We start from the raw sequence: 27,124 nt of genomic DNA, 5'->3' as shown, positions 1-27,124 counted from the left end.
GTAATGTAGAAAATAAAGACTAAAACACATCAGGAAGGCAAGCTGAGTACACACAGAGGAAGCCTATAGAGGACAGCCTGAGTTCTCCATGGCCTCCTCAAAATTCTCTCTCTATACAACATTTATATTTTTGTTCATTTATGATTAGAGGTTTACTGACTGTAAAAACTATGTGCATCATTATTGTGTGAGAGACAGGAGTCATTTAAAAATGAGATTTGGCCACTGATTTTTTTTTATGTCACTAATATCTACGAATTTATAATGTATTCGGCTAAAAGAAGCCTTGAAAGAAGTCATTTAAAGACACTCTGGTCTTTTTTGTCAGTCCATCACAGGTTTCTGGGCCTTGTAGACATCTTCATTGTAAAAAAAAGAAAAAAAAATACTGAGTTCAGTTTATAGCAAAGTAGCAGATGCTGACTCAGTAACAAATTGTATGAAAACATGTAGATTTTTAAACTGTGGAGTCTTCAAAATCGAGTTCTCCCTGGGTTTGGATGGGGGTTGAGCCTTGTATAGTAACCCAGTCACGTATGGTCATCAACACCTGCTGTCAACAAAAGCTGAATGCTTTTAAAAGGGTCAGTGATGTGTTTGAGTCTAACCACACAGATTAAGATTTGACTAAATGGATAGAGTGACCACACGTTTTAAAAGTACTCTTAAGTATCAGCATCAATGACTGAGAAAATGATGACATTTTGAAACCTTCACATACAGTAACAGTCCATACTTCTCCCCCCTCATTTGGATTTTGAGGCATTTATGGTATCCACGTGATACCATCAACAATCTTTTTCATTGGTAGACATCTAAAATTTTATTTGAATAGATAGAAGAAGCTTCTAAACAACCAAGAATGATGCCCAACCCCTCCACCCCCACCCTCCTACCCCAGCCAGACAATTACAGAATGGTATTTACACTACCACCCATGGGTTCTTTGGAGATATAAAAACTAAACTGCACAAGCACAGTGCTATTCCACCTCTTGAGACCTCAACTTTCAGGGATACACTGTTCTGAGGAACCGCAGGCAATGAGGGGCAACAGTCTTTTCATAAGCCTACATACTCACAAATATATCTTACTGGGACTATCAACATATCTGATGAAATTGAACCCTGCCTTTGTTGACTTGGAAAAGTTATAAGGGTCTCTTTTGTTTCCTGAAGACACAACTGAGAATACCTCAACCAGTCAGGCATGTCTGAAGGGTCTACAACGTTCCTGTCAGCTAATGGGCCTAAGTGTGCTTTGTGAACTGGCAGACTATATTCCAGTTAACACAGTATGGACATTCATGTATTCCTCCACTCTAGAAGCCTTTGGTGACATATTCAGACCCAATGAGGCTCCAGTAACTGAAACCAGTGCTGTATTTTAATTAAGTTTACCGCCACTCCACAGCTTAAGCGGCAGGTTATGGCACCACTTTTGCCCTTGAAATGGCATGTTTCTCCTTTTCAGGCTCTACATGCAAAAGCTCCATGGACCTACCACTATTTTGCATGTCTGTCTGACACACTCACATGTTTATTTCACACAAGACTGGCGAGATAATGTACAAACTGGAGCAGTCTTTCAAAAATCCCTTTTCTCAAAAAAGCTCAGGGAGTTCTGTCCAGATGTAGCATGACTGGATCTATTTTGTTTAGCGGGCACCAGCCAACAGAGTAAAAGCGCATAGCATAAATGAATGAAAGCAACTCTACAAAATGGCAAAAAGAAGAAAGGTTAAGAAAAGTACCCAAGTTGAACTAGTTACAAATGTATTTCAGTAAATACATCACAGTCAAAAAGAGAACATAAATTAAATACATACAATAATGAAGCTTCAATGCATTGGTTTGATACAAGCAGCACATTTATAGCAAATGCAATTTGCAATCCTTTGGAATGGTTGTGTATTCACTGATGAATATAACGTCCAATAACATCCAAGAGTTTAGGCTTTCTAACCATATTTGTTCCAAATTGTACAACCAAGACAAATCAAGAATGAAAAAAATACAAACAGAAACCAGTATAATCAAAAGTACATCAAGATCACACCAAAAGAAGAAAAAAATAATAGTTAAACTTAAAAATACTTGTGTATCTAATGTATTTCATTCAATCCTGTACACATACTTGAAAACACATCACTCATAGAAAACTGTACAAGGATATTATTTAATGTTACCTATTATGGTAAATGCTTTTAACAGCTAAGGGTTTGCAGTTTACTGGAATTACAACATTAATGCCTTTGGCACTCGTTATCAAACCTAATGTGCTATAAAATGAAAAACAAGCAAACAATCAAAAAGAACCTAATAAAAACTAAATTTCAAACCAAGCTTTCTAAAGTGATTAGTATAACTTTGTCACCAAATAAGATAATAATTTATGCTCTTTCTAGGAGCAGTCCTGTGGTCAAATTCAACTGTTATTTCATTATTTTAGATCAACATTTTGAGTATGATGCTGACAATTCCAATATTTTCCTCATAGTTGGCCCAGTTTTTCAGATATGCACTTCAACCCTCACACCCACCCACCCAGTATCCCTCCCAAAAAATACTTCATACAGCTTCATTATTACCTTCTCAGTTCTATTTCTTTGCAGAGGTATGGGTTTGGAAAACATGATGAAAAACATGATGGTGATTTTAAGTCTCTAATCACAGAAATAATAATACAACGTAACAATAGTATTAAAAGAACAATAATAATAACATGGGACTACACTACCTACTCACAATGTTGTGGTCTCTATGATGATGCGACATTTGAAAATGAAGCTAATCACATCAGTTGTACGCAATGTTTTGAGAAGAAAGGATTTCCCTTTGTCAACTTCACCCCTTCTTCCACCCTCTCTCCATTGCTCAACCAGTAAAAAAAAAAAAAAAGAGATTATACAGTTATATCCTGCTTATAACAAAGGACGTTCAGTGTCGCTGAATATAGAGGGAACTGCTGGGGTCTACCTGCCTCGATTCCTATAAAACTATAGCATGGCGAAATCTTTGTTGCAGTGGACTGAGACTATAAAACATATAACAATAATTAATGTTTACGTTAGAGACATGAGAATAGTAATAATAATAAAAAAAACAGGAAAAAACATATATTACAAATAAACAAAGCCAAATGAATATATCCATCATCACACATAACTTGTGTGAAAGTTGAGTTGTTAGCTAAGGACAGAGCAAGTACAGTTTTACCCTAGACATCCCATAATCTGTGTTCAATGGTCTCGCTTCTGATTCAAGTAATTTCGGAACAGTGAAAATGAGGAACAAAAAAAAAAAAAGAAAAAAAGCCTGCTTTTACATGTATTTCACACAAACCTTTGACCGCGTACGCGTAAATGTCCATTGACTAAAGCAAAGAAAACACAGATATTCCTTATCACTTATTATACATTATCTCACCAGTGCCTTTAGGCTGAAATTATGCTTTTCCAGGATACCCTTAAAGGACCATTTCAGGACTGATAAGAGCCACTGGTGTCATTTGAACCTGCTACTTGCTTTGAGTACAGCTTGAGGACAGGGAATAAGGCCACTCCTCAGAAGAGGAGGTCCATTGTCCTCTTTAAAGCACTCTACACTGACCAGCAGTGAAGAGCCCACAGAGATGACCTATCCACGGCAATACATGGCTCTGTAGGAGCTTGTGTAATGGTAAGAGTATGTAAGCATATCTGAATTGAAAAGTGCCACAATCTCCTCTTTTGGAAGGACCAGTGGGGGAGTAATGAAACATGCCATTTAGCCAATCAGTACTTCAGTAATGTCGTGTTCCACTATCAGCAAAACCATGGAATACCACGTCACACTGCACTTCTGGAATCAGTTTAAAAGTGAGGGCATGGTCGTTTATCCAAGTATTGAGACAGCTTTACATGTGGTCTCATTGCAGGAATAATGTGTCTGTGATGCTGTTTACTTTCATTAGGGATGTTTTCTTTAGACAGAAAGGAGAGAGAAAGCCTTGATTATGTGCACCAGTTTGAAAGGCTTGGGCAGAGAGGCCCTGGGGGAGAAGGGAAGGGAAGGGAGGGTGGATAGAGGGACAAGGCCCAGTATTCACAGACCCTCCACCTGCTCTGGCTGCTCCAGCACACTGCATCCCCAGCTGGGCTGTTTCCACAGCTCCATGCCCCTACACTAGAAAAAATGACATCCTTGCAAGTGAAGGCATTTTAAATGTAGTAAAATCTCCATTTTAATATTGGGTTAAGGAATGAAATGGTATATTCTACTGGCATGAAGTTCAGCTTGTTTCATGCATCATGTCTTGAAACAAAGAAGATTAAACACTGCTCCATTTAGTATGCTTTCACATTCTGATTTCATTTTAGCTGAGTATGCCACCAACTAACATGGAAGGGTGCTGGCAATTACACCGTGTCTCTTTTCTTTTTTCTTTTCATTTTTTTTTTGCAAACAAATGTGCTTTTCTAGAATTGTTTTTGATGGGAGAAAGGCTTTGTTGCTGGGCATTTTTGTGCAAAAGGGTGACTTGTAATTTATGCACCCTGATGTTTTTTGTGCAGCGTGCTCCAGACAACAAAAGTGGTTAAACAGCCTACATTATGGGCACTTTCTTTTCTGTGCTGACCAATTGTGTGAACAGGAAGGTGGGGCTAATTTCTTTAGTTGCAGAGAACAAATTAAAAAAATTAAATGAAAGCAAGCTAGGTAGCTATGTTACACACCATTAGTTGTTGGACAGGGCTTTCCAAATCTATAGAAACAAAGGCAGTGCAGTGCCCCTCACATTGTTTCAAGCGTTCAGGAAAATAACAACCCCAAAGAAGTGCAGGAGGCTGAATAAGCAGATATTTATCAGGGAGCAGAGGGATGACAGAGCATATAAAAGTGACATTGCTTGACAAGTTGAATGTGTGTGTGTGTAGATGGGTCAACGAGGGTGTGAATCTGTGTGTTTGAGCATGTGTGTGGGGCAGTGCCACAGTAGTTTAGACAGTGGTGCCTCCATTCATAGTAGGTTTTTTTTTTTTTAGAGTGTCTGGCCTGAACTGATGAGGTATAGCGGTGAGGCATGGCTTGTAGCAACATAAGACCAGTTTCTCACGCTGCTACTTCATCCACCCAGGCTACAGCACGCAAAGGACGGCAAATCACTGTTTACTCAAATGATATGTCTGCAGAACTGCATGAATTTTGGTAGCGGCATTCAAAAGAGCCTAAAACAGACACTTTGAAATGAGAATTAAGTTTGAAAGCAGCTGCTATAATGGTATATTGAGGTAATGTTTTAGCGGCAACACTGTGTTTGTCAGTGTGTCCGCAACAGTAAATAAGTGTATGTAGAGGTCTGGTTACATTAAAAACATGTAATAAGTCCATGGTCAGGAGTCTCCTGATTTCACTGCAATAAGAATAATATACTGCGAAGACAAATGCTAATAATAATAATAATAATAATAATTTGCTTGATTCTGATCTGACAGCTTTTTAGAGAAAGAAGGAAAAATGGATCTGAACAGGGCTCACTGTGTCAAAGCTGGAAAACTGTTGTAAAATCAGCACTCTGCTGACTATAAGGGCAAGAACTATGGATAACATCTTGCCAGAAATGCTAAACATTCTCGTTATAAATGATAACATTATCATTCTCATTGTCCATGAGCTTTTACGTCCCCAGTATTTGGCCTTTGCCTTCCTGTATTATAAAACCTAATGACCTGATCTTTTGGATCTCATCCAACTGGAGGAGCCCCACACCCCACCCATTTTCAAGCACAGCGCTACATGGCGGGATGATCTCTCTTCCGTTAGTGGGTGATCAGGAAGTGGGGGGTGGCAGAACAGAGAGGAGGGAAAGGGGGTGTGTTATACTGAGAGAGCCTTTGGGGACAGAGCTGACTGGGTGTCTCTTCCACTGGACTGCTCAGCTTATGATAAAGCCCCCTGTCTTTATCTGGTTCCCCTGGGTTAGGCCCTTTCTTTCCTGCCTCCTGCAGATAGCTCATTTTGTTCCTAACTGGAGGCTTCTCTCAAACTCTCAAACAACTTCAGCTCAAACTCATGATTTTCCGAGTTTATCACTAGTAAGCTGCACCTGATTGGCTGACAAATTGTAAATGCCACTGATAAACTCATCACCCTCTGTGTAAACAAACAGAGCTAGCATTGGACTATCTAAGGAAATATGTCTCCCCCTTTTTGTTGTTTGTGGGGCTTTTGAAACATCATTTGGAAATAGCAACTGTAACTGTACGAAAAATCCATAGTGAATAGAAGTGAGCCAGAGTCATTGTGATAAAATTGTTTTCCAACAACACACTTGAAAGGTAAGTGTTTTTTCCGCTAGAATGTTACCCGTGATTGTGCACTGTTCAGGTGACACATTTATGAGTTGCCAATGACTTTCAAATAAGCACAAGATTGTTTCTCTATCTTTACAATCAAACGAGAACCAAACAAAATGCATAATTACTCCAGTCAGAAAACCTGCAGTGATCCAGCTTTTATTTTAGCCTGCCAGGGCTAGCCTTCCTGCAGCAAAAGTCCCTGGAGACATTCTCCATCACTACCTCCATTTTTTCTTCTCTCTCATTCTCTTTTACTCTGTCTGCTTTTCTCTGTCTCTCACTCTCTCTCATTCTCGCTCTGTGTCTGTCTCTCTCCAGGGGGAGGCAGGCTGAGGATAGCTCTACTGCAGTGGCTCTCCAGTCTCCTCTCCAATGCGCTATGAATAGCCCTGTGTGGGATGTTTCCTAGTGTAGGGCAGGCTGCAGCAGGGCGGGGCAGAGCACAGGGCAGAGGGCCAGGGCGTCTGCCATTACCTGAGATTCTGCCAACCCCCTCCCTCAGCTCACGCCATCACTGGCAGAAAACAAAAAAATCTCTTCCTTTTCTTTCATTCAGACTTCAGTTTTTGGTGGTAACTGCTTGTTTGCTCTTTCATGTTTCCTCTCCAGTGTGAGTCAAAAAGATCCCAACAAAGTAACTTCCTGGGTGTGTTATATACCTGTACTTTTGTGAGAAAACAAACAAACAAAAAAAAAAAACCCTGAAGTTTTGCATGTGCAGTCTTTATGATGCAAAGCAGCTGCTTTGAAACTTTACCCTCCACATTTTTAGGGGGATTTAGTTCAGTCCTATAAAAGAGAGCGGTTGTGCTCTAATGATCCTCACTGGACAGACAGAGCAACATAATGGCGGTTTCATCACCTACATTCATACAATGTAAGGTTTCCCTTTCAAATCAGGACCCAGCCAGAACAAACTCCACAGCTTTGTGGGGGGAAAAAAACATTAAAAGGTTTGAGGAGATGTTGAACACTAAAAGAGTTCTTTATAGTCTCAAAGACGCATTGACTTTCACTCCATTCTAGTTCTCACTAGGTTGTACCACCACTTTCAGACAAATCAAATAATAAATGTTGAGTTTAAATGACTGTTAAACCAGTGCTAGTTTCCCCTGATGTGAAAACCAACAAAAAATGACAAAGGAAGAGTGCAAATTTTTGTTGTTGTTGTTGTTGTTGTTGAGTGTAAGGCTGTTTTTATGTATGTTTTCTCTTCATCGTGTTCATTCTTTCAAGCTAACGAGGCCATCCCTGAGCAGGGCACAAAATTCAACCCCTGTTGAATTTCAGAGTAAAGTGATGCTTTTATTGTGCAGTCAAGGTGAATATTAAAGGAGAAGGAAAAAAAAACTGTCTTGAATCCTGAGGTGTGTGCCCCTCCCCCTCACCCGTCTTTAAATAAAAAGGAGAAAAATAACAATTGTATACCTGTCAATTTTGTCTACTTTTTTGAACAGAGCTCACTTGAACAGAGCTTCTTTAAATGAAAGGAACAAAACCAAAACAAAAACATAATGGAAACCTGGCTGTGACCAGAGGCTATAAAAATACAGACATATGGTTCATAACGTAAATATTGCCATCTGGGAAAGGCATTTTTTCTTTTCTGCATTCAATTTTTCTTCTTTTTCTGGAGTTGCACAAGAGAATTGCACTACAGGAAGCGGCTATGTACAGTAGAGTACACCACAGCAAGCGTAGGGAAGGGTAGACGGCCGCTAACAAATGTGCAACACCACTATTTTTTAACAGAAAAGAAGGAGGAGGATTTTTTTCTCAATCAGCCTGGTTCCCCAGGGGCAGAGGGCAGAAAGTGCGGCCGAGTTTAAGGCGAGTTGGCTGGGCTGAGCGCTGGGCTGAGGGTGGGGCTTAGGGCGGGACTGGATGCGTCTGAGCGGCTGTAGTCGCTGAGGGACCCTGGCCGTGTACTACTTCCTCCAGCCATCCCTCCGCCAGCCCCCTGCTGCCTCTTCAGCATGGCTGGCTGGAAGTCAGAGTGGCGGCGGGCATGCTTCATCAGGTGGTCACTCCGCATGAAGCGCTTGTCACACAGTGGGCAGCCAAACTTCTTCTCGCCTGTGTGGGTGCGGTAGTGGCGGGCCAGCTCATCCGAGCGCGCAAACTTCTTACTGCAGTCGGGCCAGGTGCAGGGGAAAGGCCGTTCTCCTGTGAAACACACACACACACACAAACGAAGCTGTCAGTGTTTACTCAGCATCAACATAAATCTCCAGACAATATCATGTTTTCACAACATTAGTCTTGTAATGTATATACTAGGTAGCACTAACATGTACTTTATGTATTATCATTTAGCCAACAGATTACACTGAGAAGCACATTACAGCGCTAGACATCTCTGCTTGGAATCACTGTTCATATTATTATTGTTATTATTGATTTATTAGGAAAGTAATACAATTTACATTATACATTTTCTTCCCATTATAACAATTAAGCCTAATGCAAAATGTATCATTCACTTTTGGATTACAGCTTGATCATTTCAACAGTAGACAGTACTCATGAGCAGTGAGAGAGTGGGCGAAGTTTGGAATTCCTCGATCATTGTATTTGTAAATTAAGCCACGCTAAGCTTGTTTCATATTAGTCATTTCAGAAAGTTCCTCTTAGCAAGGAAGTGGCTTCTAAGCAAAGCCGGGTGCAATGAAGCAGTTATAATCAAAGTCACTTGGAACCAATTGGCACATTTTCACCAACATAAGCTGGTTCCTGAATCAGAAAAGTTTGTTCCCAGCTTCAACCAAACCACCACTGATCTTTGGTTCTCATTGAAATTGGTGGAAAAGCAGGCTTGTGCCCTGGAAATCAAAAATATTCCAAAATTCCAGTTCTAAAGAGCCAGAGTTCTTCTGCTGAAAAATAGCTATTAATGTTCTCCACCTTGAAAAAGCAAGTCCACTGTTGATTATTGTCTTGTTTTATTCATTGTCTGAGGCCTTTTTAGCTGTTGTGGGATTTTTTACATTTTTATTTTGTTTTGTTTTGTGTTACCCCCCCCCCCCATTTGAATGGTCGCTTTCACCTGAAAACACTCTTTCATGCCACACTGCATCCACAATGCTATGTTTGTGGTCAAATTATTGTCTATGTTGGGGACTGGAAAACAAAATATGAGAAAGGCCAAACGGCTATGAAAGCAAGGAGCCAAAAACACACACAAACCTTTTAGAAGTGTTTGATATATTAATGTTATATTAATACTGCATTAATGTTTAAATGTCAAATGTATCAGCTTCAAATAAACCTGTCCAATTATTCAGTTTAAATAAAGTTTGCTTTGCTTGGTCACTTCTATTCAAAGTCATCTGAGCCAAAGTTGATTCAATTGAATTCAACAGTTTGTTGAGTCTAACCCAAAGGTGTTAAGAAGGCCACAAGTCATCAACACTATGATGCACTGCAGTTTAACAGGGGAGTCTATGCCAACTGATGTGAACCTAGCAGTTTTTCCACCCCTTATGTGCACAAAGGGTTCTTTCACCACAGTCCTGCCATAGCCTTTTGTATTCAGTATTGCCCCTGCTAAGCAACTGCAGCCAGTTTGTTTTAGTAGAACATAGGCAAGATCTACAAAAACTGAGTCTTCTGCTCATTTAAGTTCAAGACCTGTGTCCATACAACCAGATAAAAAAAAATCAACCACAGGAACAGTGATTGAGGTGAGGAGTTGAATAATGAAAAGGATGGCTTATAAGGGTAAACCTACATCCACAAATATTCAGCCAACTTGTAAACATCATCATTTCCTCTGTACAATGAAGCTGCATTGCTGTTTTAGCTTCAACTGAAAGAATCAATAGTAGACCACAGGAAGCATTCACACGCAGGTCACCTGTGGGTTTAACCTGCATTTAGATCACACATGAACGCCCGACATTCAGCCATAACTGCCCTGCAGCTTTTGAGCAAGGCACAGAAGTAAATGCCCTGGCCTTTTCCCATTGGTTCAATAGGTAGACAAGCCTGTGAAAATGTTGTTTTTACAAGCACTAAGCTAGGTGAAAAGCCCTACACATCAAACAGGAATGTAGTGCACTACAAATGAGCCATGTGCGCCAACAGCGTTTCATCACGCTAAATGTAGAATAATAATAAAAAAAGAAACATGGACATTGTGTGAGACATAAACCATACACTGTATGTTGAGTTAAGCAACAAGAGTGTTAAACACACAAACTAACATCAGCTAAAACAATCACAACTACATTTAAGGTTGAATTAAAAACATGATCCATGAGGACTCAAGCAAAGCAGCATTTTTCACGAGACGTGCACACGCTGTGGAGCCAGACACAGTCTAATTAGGCAGGTTTCAGATGCTAAAGATCTTTAAAGTACTACCCTGCTCTTGTTCCAACATGTAACTATTAGTGACTCCACGCATGAGGAAATTATACCCTTCCCCCTCTTCCATCAGGCAATAAAAGTAGGCTTTGACACAAATCTCCTCAAACCCAGATGGGGCTATATATCTTGGTGTGGTTTCCTCGCAGTTCCATGTGGAAATTGTGTATGCGGTCGGTATCCAGCATCACACGCTGAAAAGCAGGGGGGGAAACCATGTCTGATACACCATTCATTTTACTTCCATGTCACTGATTTTCTGCCCTGCAATAGCAGGAGCAGCCGTTCTAATTTTACCAGCTTTAAGCACTGTTCTCCCAGTCTTAGTCTGGTGCCAATGCAAAGCTTGGGACAATTGCTTGTGTATATAGTGCTTTTTGACAATGTATGACCTTTGCGTGTATTTATCTTGTGAGTGTTTATGTTTGAAATGTAAATGATAGCAGAAAAGAAGCAGAAAATTGTGACTACTCAATTCAACTTTTTCCTTTTTTTAAATAAAGTTGCAACTGAATATTCAAACGCAGATTATATATTTCGTCAGTGTCATATTCAAAACGTTTTATCTTCCTTTTTGTGGAAGGCAAATATTTTTTACACAACTTTACATTGTGTGATTTGACCAACATGATCCAACATGTTCCATAGTGAGTTGACCAGCGGAAATAGCTCAGAATTACAGAGTGGAATCTCCCTCAAAGGGATTAAAGTTCAGAAAAGAACATTGACTTGTTTGTATAAGGTTAACATTTTAAAGACACAAGGTCAAAGACATTGGGGTACCCTCACCCACCACATTGAGTTTGGACCAACTGTCTAACTGTCCAAAGTTAACATCCTGACATTACCCTCCTCCAGACATACTCAGTGAAGCACCCTTCTACTCTCAGTTAATGTGTTTCCTCACACAGTGCTATGAATAGAACAAAACAAACAACACAGTTGAAAAACAGAACAGCACATGCACCTAATAAACATCTGCACGCCATATACATTATATTTTTCCATTCTTGTTTATTCACTTGTACAGTACTTACACACAACAAAAGAAAAATGATAGGCTTTACACACCCACATTCTCACGCCAACTAGAAGGCGAGCAAATAAAGACTCAGTGCTCCCATTCCTACGCAAACACGCCATCATCTGATTCTCATTTGCCACACGCACACAAAAACTTCCATGCTCACATAACAACAATATCAATCTCTCCCCTCTGTAACCTTCATCACTCACACAGCCACATGAACTAATCTGAAAGGGTTGCTCATGTTTGACCTCATTTAAACATCCTGGATCTAAATATCATTTTGGAATATAAACATAAATAGACCAAATCTAAGATTAGCCTAGTTCTTAAAGAAACAGCACATTTTTTTTCTTTTTAATGTCATTCGTTTTCAGCAAAGATGTAAGGAACGTATGATTTGTAGATTATTAATTCAAGCCTGTGTGATTAAAAAACACACATAGAGGCTCTACGTGTCCTCAAACAGCTTCAGCGCAAAGGTAGAAGATCCAACAACATTAATATTTCACTGCCTTTAAGAAACATGAGTGGGTCTACAATGACTGCTGTTTCAGCTTGGTGCAACAACCATTGGTAAGGGCTTCTGCAACTGCTGGATCATTCAAGTGCTGTGGAGAGCACAAGAGAAAATGAACCTGAGAGAGTGGGAGTCTAACCAATGTCATAGTATCAAAACTGATTTGAATCCAGATGAAACTGGATAATTCTCACGCAAAAACTAAAGAACTGGAGCCCACTCAAGCCATATTTTGTGCTGCTCCCTCTGACAACTGTCTAGAACGCTCCTGAGGCCAGTGTAATGAGGAACCTTGCACATGTGTAGTGAAGAGAAACCGCCGGACAAAAGTTCCATGCTGTGTCACCACACATTTAAAACAAGAGCAGGCAGCTCAGAATAACTGCTGTGCTCAGGGCTTTCTGCTTGTCTGTCCACCTGTGACCACAAGGACACGAAGCAACACTTCCACAAACACACTAATCATTTATCGGGTAATCCTCTTCATGGCGTTCAATTACAGACTTACAAGAAAGGACAATATGGTTCCTGGCGAGTTGAGAAATCCCTAGGGCAACAGGAATCAAACCCAAGGGAAACACTGAGAACAGCCCTTTTGTTTGGGTGTGAAAATAATAGAACAACCACAAGCATGGAAATGTGCCATACCAGCCCTGTTATAAGCACATGGCCATGACTTGGCAAATTTGCACAAAGCACATTACTCCTGGCCACTCCCTGCACTGCCTTGCTTTTTTCACGCTTGAGGGGGGTGTGCTTGTGGTGTTGGTATCAGCAAGTGTCACTACAGAGCATGTCCTGGGTTGCGGGTATCTGATGTCAGCCGCTGCCAGTAGGCCAACTCAATTCTCTCTCTGTCTCTCTCTCTCTCTGGCATAGTGCCAAAAGGACAGAGTGTGCCCCTGCATTTCTCAAAATAAGGGTTAGTAATTAGGGAAGGGCTTTGCTTCTGAGCTCTGTGCTACTGAACACAGTGACCCAGTTACCCCGGGTGGCAGTTACATCACTGTCACTCATGGACAAATCCAGAACCTCAGTGAACTGAGCAGCAAGTTTCTTTCCCTATGAGGAGATACGATTATGTCACAGGTAGCAGACTTACATAACTGTTCCCTTTCTGTGCCACTGGGTCAGTAAATACATTGCTTGGTTCTTCTCTACTTGCAAATGAATGTGTGACAAGTCGGTGGTTTAATTGCATGAAAGAGAGTCAAGCAGGGGGAGAAGAGTCTAAGTGAATGGGCTCTGAGACGGATGAACAAGAAACTGGAAAGAGGCCTTTTGAGGAAAATCGTCTGCTCCTCAGACATCTGATCACCCATGTATCTAAGCAACGCTAAAGTAGACTGATGTTCCAGGAGACTTAGTGTCAGTCACCTGTTCCAACAAGAGCCACCAGCACCCCCCAAAGAATGAGATAAAATTCCTCAGACTCCTCAGCCGTGAGTCTCATGGCGGGGAGACATGGCCGCCCGTGGGAGGTCTAATGAGTCCTTCCTGACTGTTGAGCACTATAAGCCTCATAAAAGTGCACTTCCCAGTTCACGCTGTGCTAGCTTGAGGGCTATACACACATGATTTTTAAAGATGCCCCTCAAACATGCTCTAAAATGATCTTTTTACACATTATAAACTCTGCTGGCTACCCCTCAGCTATAGTCGCCTAGGAAACAGCTCATACTGGCCCTATTTAGTAAGACAATGAAAAAGAGGCAAGAGTATTCGCTCTCCAGTCCCCCAAGCAGACACTGTGCTAAACCAACCATTATAGCTTTACATCACTCAGTCTCTGGTCACAAGGCTTTGAGATGCATTGACTAGAATTTACATTGGAGAAACAGGCCTGTAACACTGGGCAGAAAGGCTTTAGCTCTTAGTCGAAAAGGGCAATTTGGATGGACTCAAGACAAAAAGTAATAAGTCTATGACTAACATAAACATTCCTAAAATAGAGGCTTGTTTTTATGAGGTCAGCTTGAAGGATCACATGAAGTATTGGTTAGACTTTCTGAATTAGCAACCTAGCACTTACCACATCAAGATCCATAGCTCCAATGAGCATGCCTATTGAGAACAGAGGGAGACCAAGGCGAATGCAAGGCCCAGAATGGCACCACAAATGCAGCAGTAGCAGCCATCAGAAGGATGTAATTTATTCCTGTGTTTATGGCTGTGGCCGAGGGCCAGGAAGAAGTCAGCCAGCCATGCCTCTCCACAGTGGGTTAATGACATGAGTGCGGTGGAGACTACACCTCAGCCATATTCTGCTCAGGACATAAGCTTTTTGTTCTGTGCAAGGACCAGCCTTATCCTGCCCAAAAGTACTTCATTAGCAGAAGATAGCAGATAACAGATAACAGAGCTGTTCTCAGGTCAGGCCATTGGAGGAAACCAGTCTCTGCTCCTTGCTATTACTCCTACAGAGCTAGTGCTATGATCTCACTCACTGCTAAGTCATCAGAGCCAGACATCATGGGAGTGGGCGTGGTCATTGTCCAAAAACCACAGCAGGACAGAGATGTGGGTCCCACCCGTTATCTAATGGAGGGTGCCAAGAAGTGAGCTCAGTGTGGCCACATATACCATTGAGACCAAAACCCACAAACACTGGCCCAAGGACGGCTTGTAATAAAGTCACGACTGTCTTCAATTTATCAAAAGGACACAGTTGACGCCACAGAAATGTCAATGTGAGATGCAAGATACATTTCATAACAATACTGAGCAGAGACTTCTGAGCAGATTGCTGACAATGTGAATAGCTCTTCATGTGGTTTGACCCAGATTAAAAACTCTCAGAACCCAGAGACAGAGTAAAAAAATAGAAGGACATTACACCTTGCGTGCAAGCTGGTGTGTGTGTGCGAATGTAAATGGTTGAGTGGAGGAGGGGTCTGTCTAACCACCGAAAGCCCAATGCGTCATTACAGATTTTCAGTCTGCTCTCTCCATTCACTCGTTTGACTTTGAGAAATTGAGGATTAATGTTACTGTGAGTATGGGTGGAACAAAGATATATGGGTGGGTCAGGTGTAATAATCACAACTGGACTGGGCTTGCTGAGAGACTGGATAGTAATAAAGAGCTATATTCAATGTATTGTCTTATTTGTATATGATACAAAATCAAATATTAATTATAGTGGTGAATTGCAAGTATGAATTATATTTGCATAAATAAACCATTGTAAATTAATTTTTTACAAAACTTAGAATAGTTTATAAATCATTTAAAATCTGTTTATTAGTGGTTATTACATATGTTGTTAATGCATTAAAAGTCATTATTAGCCAGTTATAGCACATAGACTGAATTAGCAACAGTGACCTGCTGTTTGCCACATAGTGAACCCCATCCATCTACATTCTTTAAACCTCAGATCATGCCAGATACTGACCTTACGTTGTCTTCCCTATCAGTTGACATTAAGCCATTCAGCTTTATCACTTATATGTTAATAAGTTTAACCATTTAACCACCAGGTTTAATAAATTAGCCACCAACAGAGTGTCTTTTTATACATTAATAATAATGTGGTTTACCAACATGTGAAATGACTAAATGCACATTCTTGAATTTACTGTTGCCCTGTCACTCTCAGTGTTACAAATGAATATTAATGACTTTTAAGGGTTTTATATCCTAATTAATAACCATGTATTAAACATGATTTCAAGTCATTTATAAATATTTTGTGTTTAAAAAGCAGTATATTTGTTAAAGCTACATCATTTGAACTCAGGGTGAGCAAGACGACCATGTGTATGTAATTTCTGACTGTCATCACAGACATCCAGACAACAAATAAGGTCAAAGGAGAAAGGGAATAAATAATTTTAAAGCTTTACAGTGCTTAAACCACTACCAAAACAACCCCCACATCTATGAATTAAAATGATGTGATCATACGGTACTGTCAGGGAGGGCCTCAACTGTCAGCAAATTCACTCAGACCTATAGTCATGATAACCATAACTCACTCCTCCCACTGTCTGCAACACACACACACAAACACACACACACACACGCACCCACACACCATACAGTGAGGCAGATTCACTCCAATAAGTCTTGCAGTTTTCTCTCTCTCCACCAGAACAGAAGCTTGATTCGTAGAATTGCCCATCTCATCACTTTACTCTCATCAATTAGCTGGAGTGTAGCTTCTCCCTGGCCTTGAGGGCACTTTTAAAATGCCTGGCAGGCTTGTTTTGCTGCCGGGCTGAGGGCTAATCTTTTTAACCCTGGTTAACTAAGGACATGGAGACAGCTGCTGCTATTAGACGCTGTTTATGTCTACAAAAACGCTGGCAAGGGCAGGTGGGCTGCAGAGCCCCTCATGCATGACTCTCCATCATACCTCCACTGGCAGGCACACAGAATCCATACAAAGTGTTTTTTTTTTTCACCTCTATATGTGAAATAGCAGGGCAACCCTCCCCCCCAAGGCCAATGCCCATCGGCTGAATGCGCCTTTTCATCCCTCACATGACCACGCCTCAGAGAGTGCAACGTGCCTGGATCCTCCTTTCAGATTTATAATACAGTAAAGGATCAAATGCTTCACAGATGACAGTTAATGCAAATATGGAAGCATACTGTCTTATCTATGTGCTTGCTCTCTCACCAACTCTGCATCAAAAATATGAGTGGCTGTTGCTCCTACAGCAAAGTGTGAGCAAGTCAGTTTGCCTGGCTGATGCAGCTGCACCCATGACCTACATTGATGGGGCATTGACAACAGATCTGTGTTTCACCCCACTAACCTTTTCTCAATGATCCCACCCTGTGCAGCATATACTAGGAAATGTCGGGGCAAAGCAGAGCTAAACTAGCACTACTCACTTTACAGTTTTCTGAGTTTTGCAGACAGGTAATCACACTGGAGTCCTAAAACCACACCCACCACTTACTTGTATACTATTTACTTATAGGTAGCTATGCTAACTTCACCATACCTCAACTTTTATCCTACAAAAGTGAATTAACTTTGGGTGGCAGTGAAATATTGAGCAAATTACGTTTTTAAACTGATGTAGGAAGCTCATTTCTCATTTAGATTTATAGTCCATAAGAACTTTGTTATACTACTGAATCAAAAAATCTTAAAAAACAGGACCACACCAACCTCAGATCCCCTCTTTCCTTCGCTGGAGAAACCAACACCCTAGGGCTGCAGACAAGAAAATTAAAAAGGGGCAGGCCTTCAGCAAAAGTCCAGTAGAAAAAAGGGGGTTAGAGGGGGTTAGAACAAAGTGGCTTTTATGAGGCTCTGCCAAAGTTAACTAAAGAATACATGAGCTCAGTGCAGTGCTAGGAATGCTGTACTGTTAGCACAATTTAGGACGTGTAGTGACCTGGATGTGCACTTATAAAAAGTATCAGAGCCTTACACCTAACCTATGGAGTGACTTCTTTAGTAAATCTTTATTTATTTAGTTGTTTATTTATTTTAAGCAGTTTTTCTGTAAGCAGAGAGCATTATGGATAGCTGGAAATTAACATTTAAGTGTATGATGAAATACTCATGAATATGAAACCCCTTAGCTCGTCACATTAGAAGGGGGTGAAGAGAGAGAGAGAGAGAGAGAGAGAGAGAGAGAGAGAGAGAGAGAGAGAGAGAGAGAATATTTGGCACTGAACTATATTCACAAATTTGCATATTCACTCAGCTCCACTGACGATACAAGATAATTTTGTAATTCTACAAATTTACAAATTGTTTGCTCTGCATATGTTTTCCCCTTTTCTTCAATGGTCATGACAACCATAGAGCAGGTATCTATTCCATATATTTTGCTGTGTCCGAAAGTGTTTCCTATTCATTAGTGCATTATTTTAGGGTTCCACCATTTTTATAAATAGTGTCTGAAAACATAGTTGATTATTTCATTGCACTCAAACAATCTCACAACTCACCGCAAAAATAGTGTATATTGCTAGCAGATATCAGATACCCATAATATATGGAATAGTTTGGTAAAAAAATAACTTCTGAAATCATTCACTATCCACCTGTATATAGTAATAATAGCGCAGTGTATGATGGGTACAATAAAACAGTGACAATGGAGCCATTTAGGACACAGCATCTGTTTTCCTTTGAGTCCTTATTGTTGGTTCACAGAGGTGTCAATCACTCGTGACCCCCCCTGCCAAGAGCTGTAAGCTGAGCCCGCCTACTCAAAGCCAGCGGGACTCATTGGTTCAAAGCAATCGTGGAATCTAAGAAGGAACGCCCGAAGCTTTGGATTCATGAAGCATTCCACTGCCTGGGTGCAAGGAGAAAAAAAATTGATGTATTTACTGTGGCGGTGGTGAGCAGAGTATGGAGCTTTGTTGATGTTTTGGGAGCTTCATGTAATCTGTGATTTAAAACAGCATATATCCTACTGTAAAATAATTAGGGTCGGATAGTACAAGATATCACGTGGCTTTAAAAAAACATGACTGTATTTGCAAATTGCCATTTTGTCAAATTACTTTTCAGGGTATAATAAAATCTTTAGTATTCAAAACAGAGCATACAAACAAATTTGCAACCCATCACTCAATGAATACAAAACTATCAGTCTAGCATGTTAAATGTTAGCGTTATATAGGACAGCAGCATGGTACGAGCTAAGCTAGCCAGCTTGGTGTGAGACCCTAAATAGAAGTCTAGGTTATCTATAAACACAATGACATTGTTGTGTTCCCACACCTGTAATTTAAGTCAGCACTAACATAATGACTAACCAAAGACCTTGTGTGCACTAGAAAACTGGTAGGTCAGCAGAAGTATACCCATGGGCACAACTACTGCTATATTCTGCAAGTGGGACTCCACAGGTGTGGAATGGAAACTGGGCTTAGTCACAGAGGGCAGTGAGGGCAGAGCATTCCTTGCATGATGCTGTCCTCAAAAGCTGTGCCCAGCACTGCCATGAGCTTGGCTTTGCTCCCAGCTTAGCGGGTGGAAACCAGAGTAGGGCCAGAATACCCAGCTCACACCCACTTATTAGTCTGTTAAGCTGAACCTGCTTCAGGTCATGCTACACAGGATATAAATGTCCCTACATGATGGCCCACAGGAAAGGAAAAAGGCCTGACACATCACTGAAACCTCACGCATGTTCCATTACTTTAATTAGTTTTAATGTCTTGTCTGCATGAATGCCCTAAAGTACATATTGTGGGAGGCAGCTTATGTGTCCATGTACTGTATTTTTGTCCCTGCTATTATTAAATATAATGTGGACACATTATTACTTACACATTTGCTCTGTCTACATTGTGTTCTAAAACCCCAGGTGGTATCCAGGGTGCCTCTGAAGCACAATGCCATGAGGAGCCTCCAGGAGCACTGGGGTTAAGGGAGCAAAGAAAAAGACAAACCGACTGTGAAATATGTCATTATGTCCTCTGGTTGGGGTTCGCTGCTGGTGATTAGATGTGAAGCTTGTCCCAAGCTAATGCCATGACAATGTGGTGTATTTATGAGGCCCGTGGCCAAGCTGGAAACATAAGGGATAGAGGTGCCCCACACAACAGACATGACTGAGACATGAGCTCATCACTGACTTCTCTGGTCTATGCTAACCTCGCATTTTCCTCTACATAACATGTTATTCAATTTCAGTGTGCCAAAGTGGAACTTTATCCTATTAGGCTATATAGATATTGCTATGAGATTACTGGAACATTCAATGCTTACTCAACTCATCACAAAATAGGCAGCATGTGGCTTAGTGGGGTAAGTGACAGGATCTTACCATTTCAAAAACAGCTATGTCCATTTTTTGTTGACTTGATATGCTTTGCAAAATCCAGCCCCTTAAGCTGCTTTAGCCCATCTTATATGAATGTATGGCATTACCAGACCATTTTACATAGCTCAGGCCAAGAAGCTTTGGTGAAGTGAAACCCCACCTCATTGATGCAGTAGGTCATACAATAGCTGTCTCATATCCTAAGACCCTGAACCAGCGGAACCCCACCCAAACTGCAGAGCATAACGTGGATTCTGGATGTGCCATCTATACACTTTTTTAACGTTAATGTTACACTTCAGTGCAGATAATAGGAGTATAAAAGACACTCACAAGCTCAGTGAGAATTAAGGGTTCAGCCTCATAAGTAAAGCATGCTGCTACATTGTTTGAGATATTCTCACAAACACTTGGGCCGCTGATGTACGTCATGAAAAGGTGCAGAAAATATGCACAGAGGACATTACAGAGTTGTACAGAGAGCAGACTGGATTATGTTGGAAGAGATTATCCTGGAACACATGCACCATTTCCAATCACAAGGTTCCCTCCTTTTGCCACTCAAACACATTTATAAAAGCCAAAAAGATTCTAAAGGCCTGACATTAAAAGTTGCAGATTAGATTACTAGATTTTTTAGATGATGGGTATGTATGTGCATGTGTGTGTGAGTCAAATCAGGATGGGGAGTTATATCTAAAAATGTACGTCTTATACTTTAGTTATTTATTTCCGTTAACATAAATAACCATATATGTAATAGTTTTTGCATCTACATAAAATAAAACCCTGCGTAAAGCATTTGGTCTGTTTACTAGGTTGTATTTTTCCATTTTAACACATGCTTATGCTGAAAAACGGTTTCATTGTTCGAAGGTCTCAAATTTCAAATAAAGTAAAACTCCACAGAAAGAGAAGCAGCAGGGTTGTGGTTTTGAGAAACATATAGAGCAGACATTTTGAGGCAAGAAATTTTGCTGGAGAGAAAAGGGAAGTCATGGTAAAGAGAAAACAAATGTAGTATCAGTATAGCATTAAACTGCCCACAAACACAACAGTCTCTGCTTTGCCAATCTCTTCAAGTACGTCACATCCTCTCATTTCACAGAAACCCTCAAGTTTCGTGAGTGTTTCTCAGACCCCCACCCATCTGATTTCACACTACAGCAACAGCAGATGATAATTTCCCTTCCTTATCACAAGTGAAATTTCTACAAGTGCAAGTATGTTACGCACCAACTACCATTATACAAAGTCCAAAATTAATAAGTATTCAAACCACCTGGAAGTGCAGTTAGGCTCTCTTTCTCTCTCTGCTCAAGGTCAGAAAGGGCATCTCATTTTTTTTTTAAGACAATGGAGAGAAATCCAAACATTCTAAAGCATGAACCAAGATGCAGATATTACTCTATTCCTGCTCTTTTTGTGGGTAATATTTATTTAGTTATTTATTTATGCTATTTCTAATTAATTAAGGTGGAAATGTCTCCAAATTCAGGAAAGTGCTACAAAACTAACAACCTAAGTAACAAATGGTTTTCTGTTGTAATTCAAACAGGGATTAACAACTTACATACATTTTAAACTCCAGTAGACAAGCAGAAGAGTTATGCTGCTTGTGTGGTTAGGACATTATGCTGTATTTCATGTCAGAATTTGGAAAGTTCCTATTAAGAAATTTTAACTAGAATGCCCCCGCAATTCAGATTTACCTCTTGGAGGGGGAGCCTCAGCAACCCAGAGTACTGATGCCAGTATGTCTGCCTGTATACCAACAGTGAAAGTAAAAGCAGTAGTATCATAGAGTATCACTGTACTGTACTGTCCAACTGATATATGTGGATGTGTTTCCATGGCCTGGTATCACAAACAATGCTAACAGGGAAGAGGGAAAACAAGCTAACAGTGAACACATAGATCTATAAAGATACTACACATACTAGCTGTTCAGCGCTACTTAATTTTTCTCTAGTTTTAGCCCCCTCTCTGTTTATAAAACATGCTGTTAACTGACAGTGCCATATACTGGGAAAAGATCCATGATTTTGTGTTTGTCAAGATTTCTTGAAGCAAATCCACTATCCTCCACGGGCCACTGTGAGAAATGTCTCCTGCAGACAGAGTCTTGGTATATATTTTAAGTTGAATACAGTGAATCCAAAATGTATGAATGAAGATTTCTCACCCACTTTTTATCATTTGATTTCTTTAGTTTACATATGGTCATCTGTTAAACTGTTGTCAATTTAATAAAAGTAGTTTTTGTTTGGAGTTAAATTATTTCATTTTATAGAACACTGGTGACCTGTTATTAACAACCCTAAGGGGGTGGTCTACACCTTTTATTTGGTGTTTGCTGGTGTACCATAAACATGCTGAGGAAGGTCTAAGTGCCAAAACATTAGTGATTTATCTGTGTGTCAAATAAACACACTGGATATTATGGGTACTGTCTGCTTATTTAGGAGGGAAGCCAGTTCTTTTTTTTTTTTTAACTCAGAACAACCCATGCAGTGCTAGTCATGCATCCCTGTTTATCAGATGTGTGCAGACAAGTATGATTTCTGATTTCTAAAATGTTTAAGATTTCCATCTACATCTTGTCTAATTCATATATGGTTCTAATCATACTTATTCTTGCTCTGTGAGACTTTTGCAGAAGTTGATATCACAGATTGTTGGCACTTTTCTGGCTGTATCAAAACAAACATGATTTCTCTGAACACTAAAAATGATTGGAGGTAAATATATTCCAAAATCTTGAGCACTTGACCTGATCTGAATTTGTCGAATACAATTTTTTATTTGTAGTTACATAGAAACTACTCTTTGGATTTTACAAAGTGCATACTGTGAGTGCATGTGCGCAGATACACATCTACTGTGGAAGGAATTCTGGAGAACAAAGCAGCGTTCTTCAGAACAAAGTACAGCCTTTTACCAGAAAAGACAGTTTTACGTGCCCTGTTCCAAAGCCAATCCCAGGTTAAATCTGGCTAAGCTGCAGCACAGGTCACCCCAAGGTCATTCCAATAACCTTATCTCAATCAGGAACATTCTGTAACCTCAAGTCACCACAGAATAACAGGAAAAGGCAGAGTGAACATCAGACACATGGTTCAACTGTACAAACCTGCCCTCCAAGCACCATAACTCACCTAAAATGACAAATAATAAAATTATGCTCATACATACAGCTGATTTGACGTGGTAATATGTTCCACTCATTAATAAAAAATAAATGGACTCTTTGGGGGATATTTTATATTCATTCCTTAGCACTGTTTTTTCTATATTTGCATTTCAATGCATACAGTACTGCAGTTTCCTTCAAAGCACTAAGTCAAGTCCTCTTTTGATCACAACAGTACATCTGCTCATGCTCCACCATAAACCCATAAACCTCCTCTTCTCACAGCAAGCTAGCACATGATGGCTGCCTATATATATATATATATATATATATATATATATATATATATATATTCAATCAAAGGGGTGTATTGTTTGTATCTACTGTAACTACATGATTAATTGTTTAATTGTGAACCAGTTACCAGTTAGCATATGGATACACAAGTCTTAAGGAGCAGAGACAAAGACACTGATGAAATTTTGGGAACCTTTGTTGTTTGTCTTCCAAGGATAAAATATCAGATGGAAAAAACAATTCAGAATTCCATTATGCTCATACATCAAAAGCATCAGCACAAAGTCATCTAAAAAGCCAAGTACATTTTATTATTGAAAGAAGTAGACCTCCATGCCCAGTCTCTGATTCAGGAAGACAAATGTTCCAAAGCAGAGTTCAGACCAGAGTCGGCAAAGAGTTCAGGGCGTTACTAAAGTCAAATGAGGACTCTTGGCTCCCCTTTTTGTTTTTATAACGCTGTGTTCCCCCTTCAATTAGACAGTGGTGTTTAGCTGGGAGAGGGATCCATTTTCTCTTTGCTCTATTGGTTGAGACTGGGGGAAAATCTGCTGAGTGCTTAGGAAAAGGCGCCCAGCACATCACAGGCTGGCTGAGCCTGGACCGCTGAACTCAGATGACCCACATTCTCTGATTACCAAAACAAATGAGGTGGAACACACATTATTCAACCAGAACACAACCCAATCACAAGGCAGCAAGTGAGGCAAGGCCCAATCAAAAGTGAGAATGACAAAGAATAACCCAGTCAGTAGAGAAAGCATCAGGATAAGGCTTAAGCATAGACCTAAAAAAAAAAGTAGGACTGGCTGCAGGCCACAAATTGTGGCGTCAAGCTACATCACTTGATTTCAGTGAGCTGTGAACATGTTAGCAAGATTACAGAGGTGTAACCAGAAACTAATGAGAACACTGTTGGCACGAAGTCTGAGATGGAATGTACATTCCATGTCACACATTATGGCCATCCTCCTTTCGTAATAGTTATGTTGTTTAAGGAAGTGAGAATTTTTTGTTAAATGGTAAGATATTAATATTTATGAATGGCAAGTATTGTTTTATGAAGAACGCAACAAAAAAATACACATTAGATCATAAAACACCTTAATTATCTACAAAACACTCACAAAGATTTAGTATCAGAAAACTTAATTGACCAGATTTCATACTGAACAACATCTTGTGCTTACAGAGTATTTGGCATCCTCCTTGCAGTCACTGTAGCGTATGAAAACTGTGAACCTTGTCTCAGCCATGTCAAAGCAAAAAAAAAAAAAAAAAACATTGGGTGGGGTGATTTCTACTTTTTGACATTATGTGCTGAATTTCATGTTGTCTGTCTTTGCTGAGGAACATCCTGTTCTAGGGGAAGCTAAAGGCTACTAATAACATTATGATATACCATTAATGGGGGATTTTCAACAAATTATTAGCCAACATTATCCTTGGATTTAGCATATATTCTGGTGTTTTTAATTGCAAACTGCATTGAGCTGTGCTTACAGCATGGATCCAGGAATATGCAAAGGTTGAACAATTAAAAAAATATATATATTGAATTCAAACCTATAGCACTAACAAAAGACATCTATACATTACTTTTGAAACAATATTAATAGATATAGTCGTAGACTTATAATATCAGTGTTATTAAACAATACGTTTGGTGTCTATAAGTGGCCAAAGTGATATAATGAAAATCACTATTTTAGAGGCTGTATTACAGTTATGGAAATTTGGCTCATGATAGTTTAACAAGGGCGGTGCTGTGTGGACACTATCTCTCTCTCTCTCCCTCCCTCTCCCGCTCGGAGCTCGTCTAGCTGAGTCTGTTGCTGGCCAGATCAGCTGGCAGTCTGGCCGACGGGGGTGTGGCACATCACAACAAAGAGCTTAAGAAGCAGACAAGCATCTGCAGAACTCCGAGCACCCCCCTCCTTTCTCTTTCTTTATTCATTTTCCGTCTCTCTACCTGACCTCCGAGGATCGCCAGCACACGGACAGAGAAATGAGGCGTGTGTTCGCTGCAGTATCTGTTTTTTTTTATTATTTATATGTCTGTTCTGCACAGAACTAGTGCTGCCAGTCGCGACAACACCTCTGCTAAAACAGGCTCAGTGAGGAGCTTCGCAGGAACTGTGTTAGACTCTCCTTGGGCGTGTGGATGATTCATGCTAATTATCAGGAAGATGAGGCTGATGAAGTGGCGCTTAGACTGGGGCTGCAGCTCTCGTTGTTTAGACTGAACAGAACGCTCTGTACTTCAGCCGAGTGACTAACACTAAAGCTTAGGACACCGCTACTGTAGCTGTAAAATGCAACTGAAAGCCTCTGTAGCCTCCTGACAAAGCACTTTAGAGCGAGAGAAAGTGATGAGGTCCGCCCAGTGTGTTTGAGAGCGGGGGACTGCACGGGGAACTGTTGCTGTTGACTAGAGGTTTCTCGAAGTGGGCGTGGCCTTATTTACGATGCCGCTTCCCTCAGTTAAATAACACAAACTCCTGCTGCCGTTTGAAAGAAGTGTACAAGTTTCCTTTTGTTCGCTTTTAACAGGACTTTAATGATGACTTTTTTATGATTTCCCCGACCACAGTGAACAGCAACAGGGTTTCATGCTTGTCACCGTCGGGTAACTGTACAGTCGCAGTGTACAAGAAATAGTCGATCCTCGAGTAAAATCCACGACATTTTAGTGTGTTTATCCCAACCGCTTTCAAAGCTTTGCGCTTGAACTGAAAACAAGGTAAACGTGTCAAAAACACCACACTTGCTGCTGCATTGTAAACTGACCTGTATGTGTCCTTAGGTGAGCTTTGAGGTGGGACGATTTGCCATAAACTTTTTCGCAACCTGAATAGTGGCATTTGTGCTTTTTCTGTGGAGACTCCTGCTCAACGCGAGCCCTCGGTCGCTTGCCTCTTTGTTTGAGGGCGGCGGAGTCAGCGGGGATGGCGGTAGGTGTGGCACCAGAGTTTCCATCCTCTCTGCTCAGCACTGCTGCTTCTGCTGTTGCCGGCGAGCTCTCCTCCTTTATTCTCGCCTGCTCGGGGAAATGGCAGGGGCTCTGCTGGTTGAAATCCGCCAGGATTCTTGCCACCACGAACAGAGAGGAGTTGTCCCTCACCAGAGCCTCCTTAGTCTCCTCTCCGCTCCGGGGAGCGACCGCAGTTTCGGGTCTGATATCTCGGTTCCCTTTAGGACCATGAACGATTGCACGGCTGGACATTGACATAAGGCACTCTGCTGCAAAGTGTTCCATTTCGGGAAGAAACTAGACCAAACAAGCCAAAACAAAACTGAAACACAAAAGAAAACAAAAAGGGGCCCCCTTTTTTTAGGGCATTCAGACCCCAGTGCCTCTCAGCGGAATCCCTTCCTTTCTTCCTTTGTGTGGTGCTGATGTGGAGGTAGCTGCTCGCGTGAAGCGAACTCTCTCTCACTCTCTCTCACTCTCTCTCTCTCTCTCTCTCTCTCTCTCTCTCTCTCTCTCACACACACACACACACACACTCAGTTACCGCGCTTCTTTCTCAGCAACACTTAAATCCTGCGTTAGAACCGCGCCAAAATAAACCGTTCACGTGCCGCGTCCTCCTCTACACGCGCTCGTCGGTGGGGGAGGCGGGTAAAAGCTCGCGCTCCGCGGCCGTGTACAGTGTCATTGTGCCTCGTGCCGGTGCCGTGAGTG

General features: G+C 40.8%; 1 protein-coding gene across 1 annotated transcript; it reads right to left on the bottom strand.

The window, feature by feature from the left end:
* Window positions 1–1,506: 1,506 nt before the first annotated feature.
* Window positions 1,507–27,124, bottom strand: klf13 (Kruppel like factor 13). Its single transcript, XM_066666929.1, has 2 exons — window positions 26,227–27,124; window positions 1,507–8,506 (listed from the first exon to the last, which is right to left on the bottom strand). The coding sequence occupies exons 1-2, from the start codon at window positions 26,693–26,695 to the stop codon at window positions 8,166–8,168; spliced, it is 810 nt and encodes a 269-aa protein (XP_066523026.1). The 5' UTR covers window positions 26,696–27,124; the 3' UTR covers window positions 1,507–8,165.

The sequence above is a fragment of the Hoplias malabaricus genome, chromosome 4, assembly GCF_029633855.1.
Source record: "Hoplias malabaricus isolate fHopMal1 chromosome 4, fHopMal1.hap1, whole genome shotgun sequence".
NCBI lineage: Eukaryota > Metazoa > Chordata > Actinopteri > Characiformes > Erythrinidae > Hoplias > Hoplias malabaricus.
Note: the sequence above shows the minus strand (reverse complement) of the source record. Positions and strands in the feature narration are given on the sequence as shown.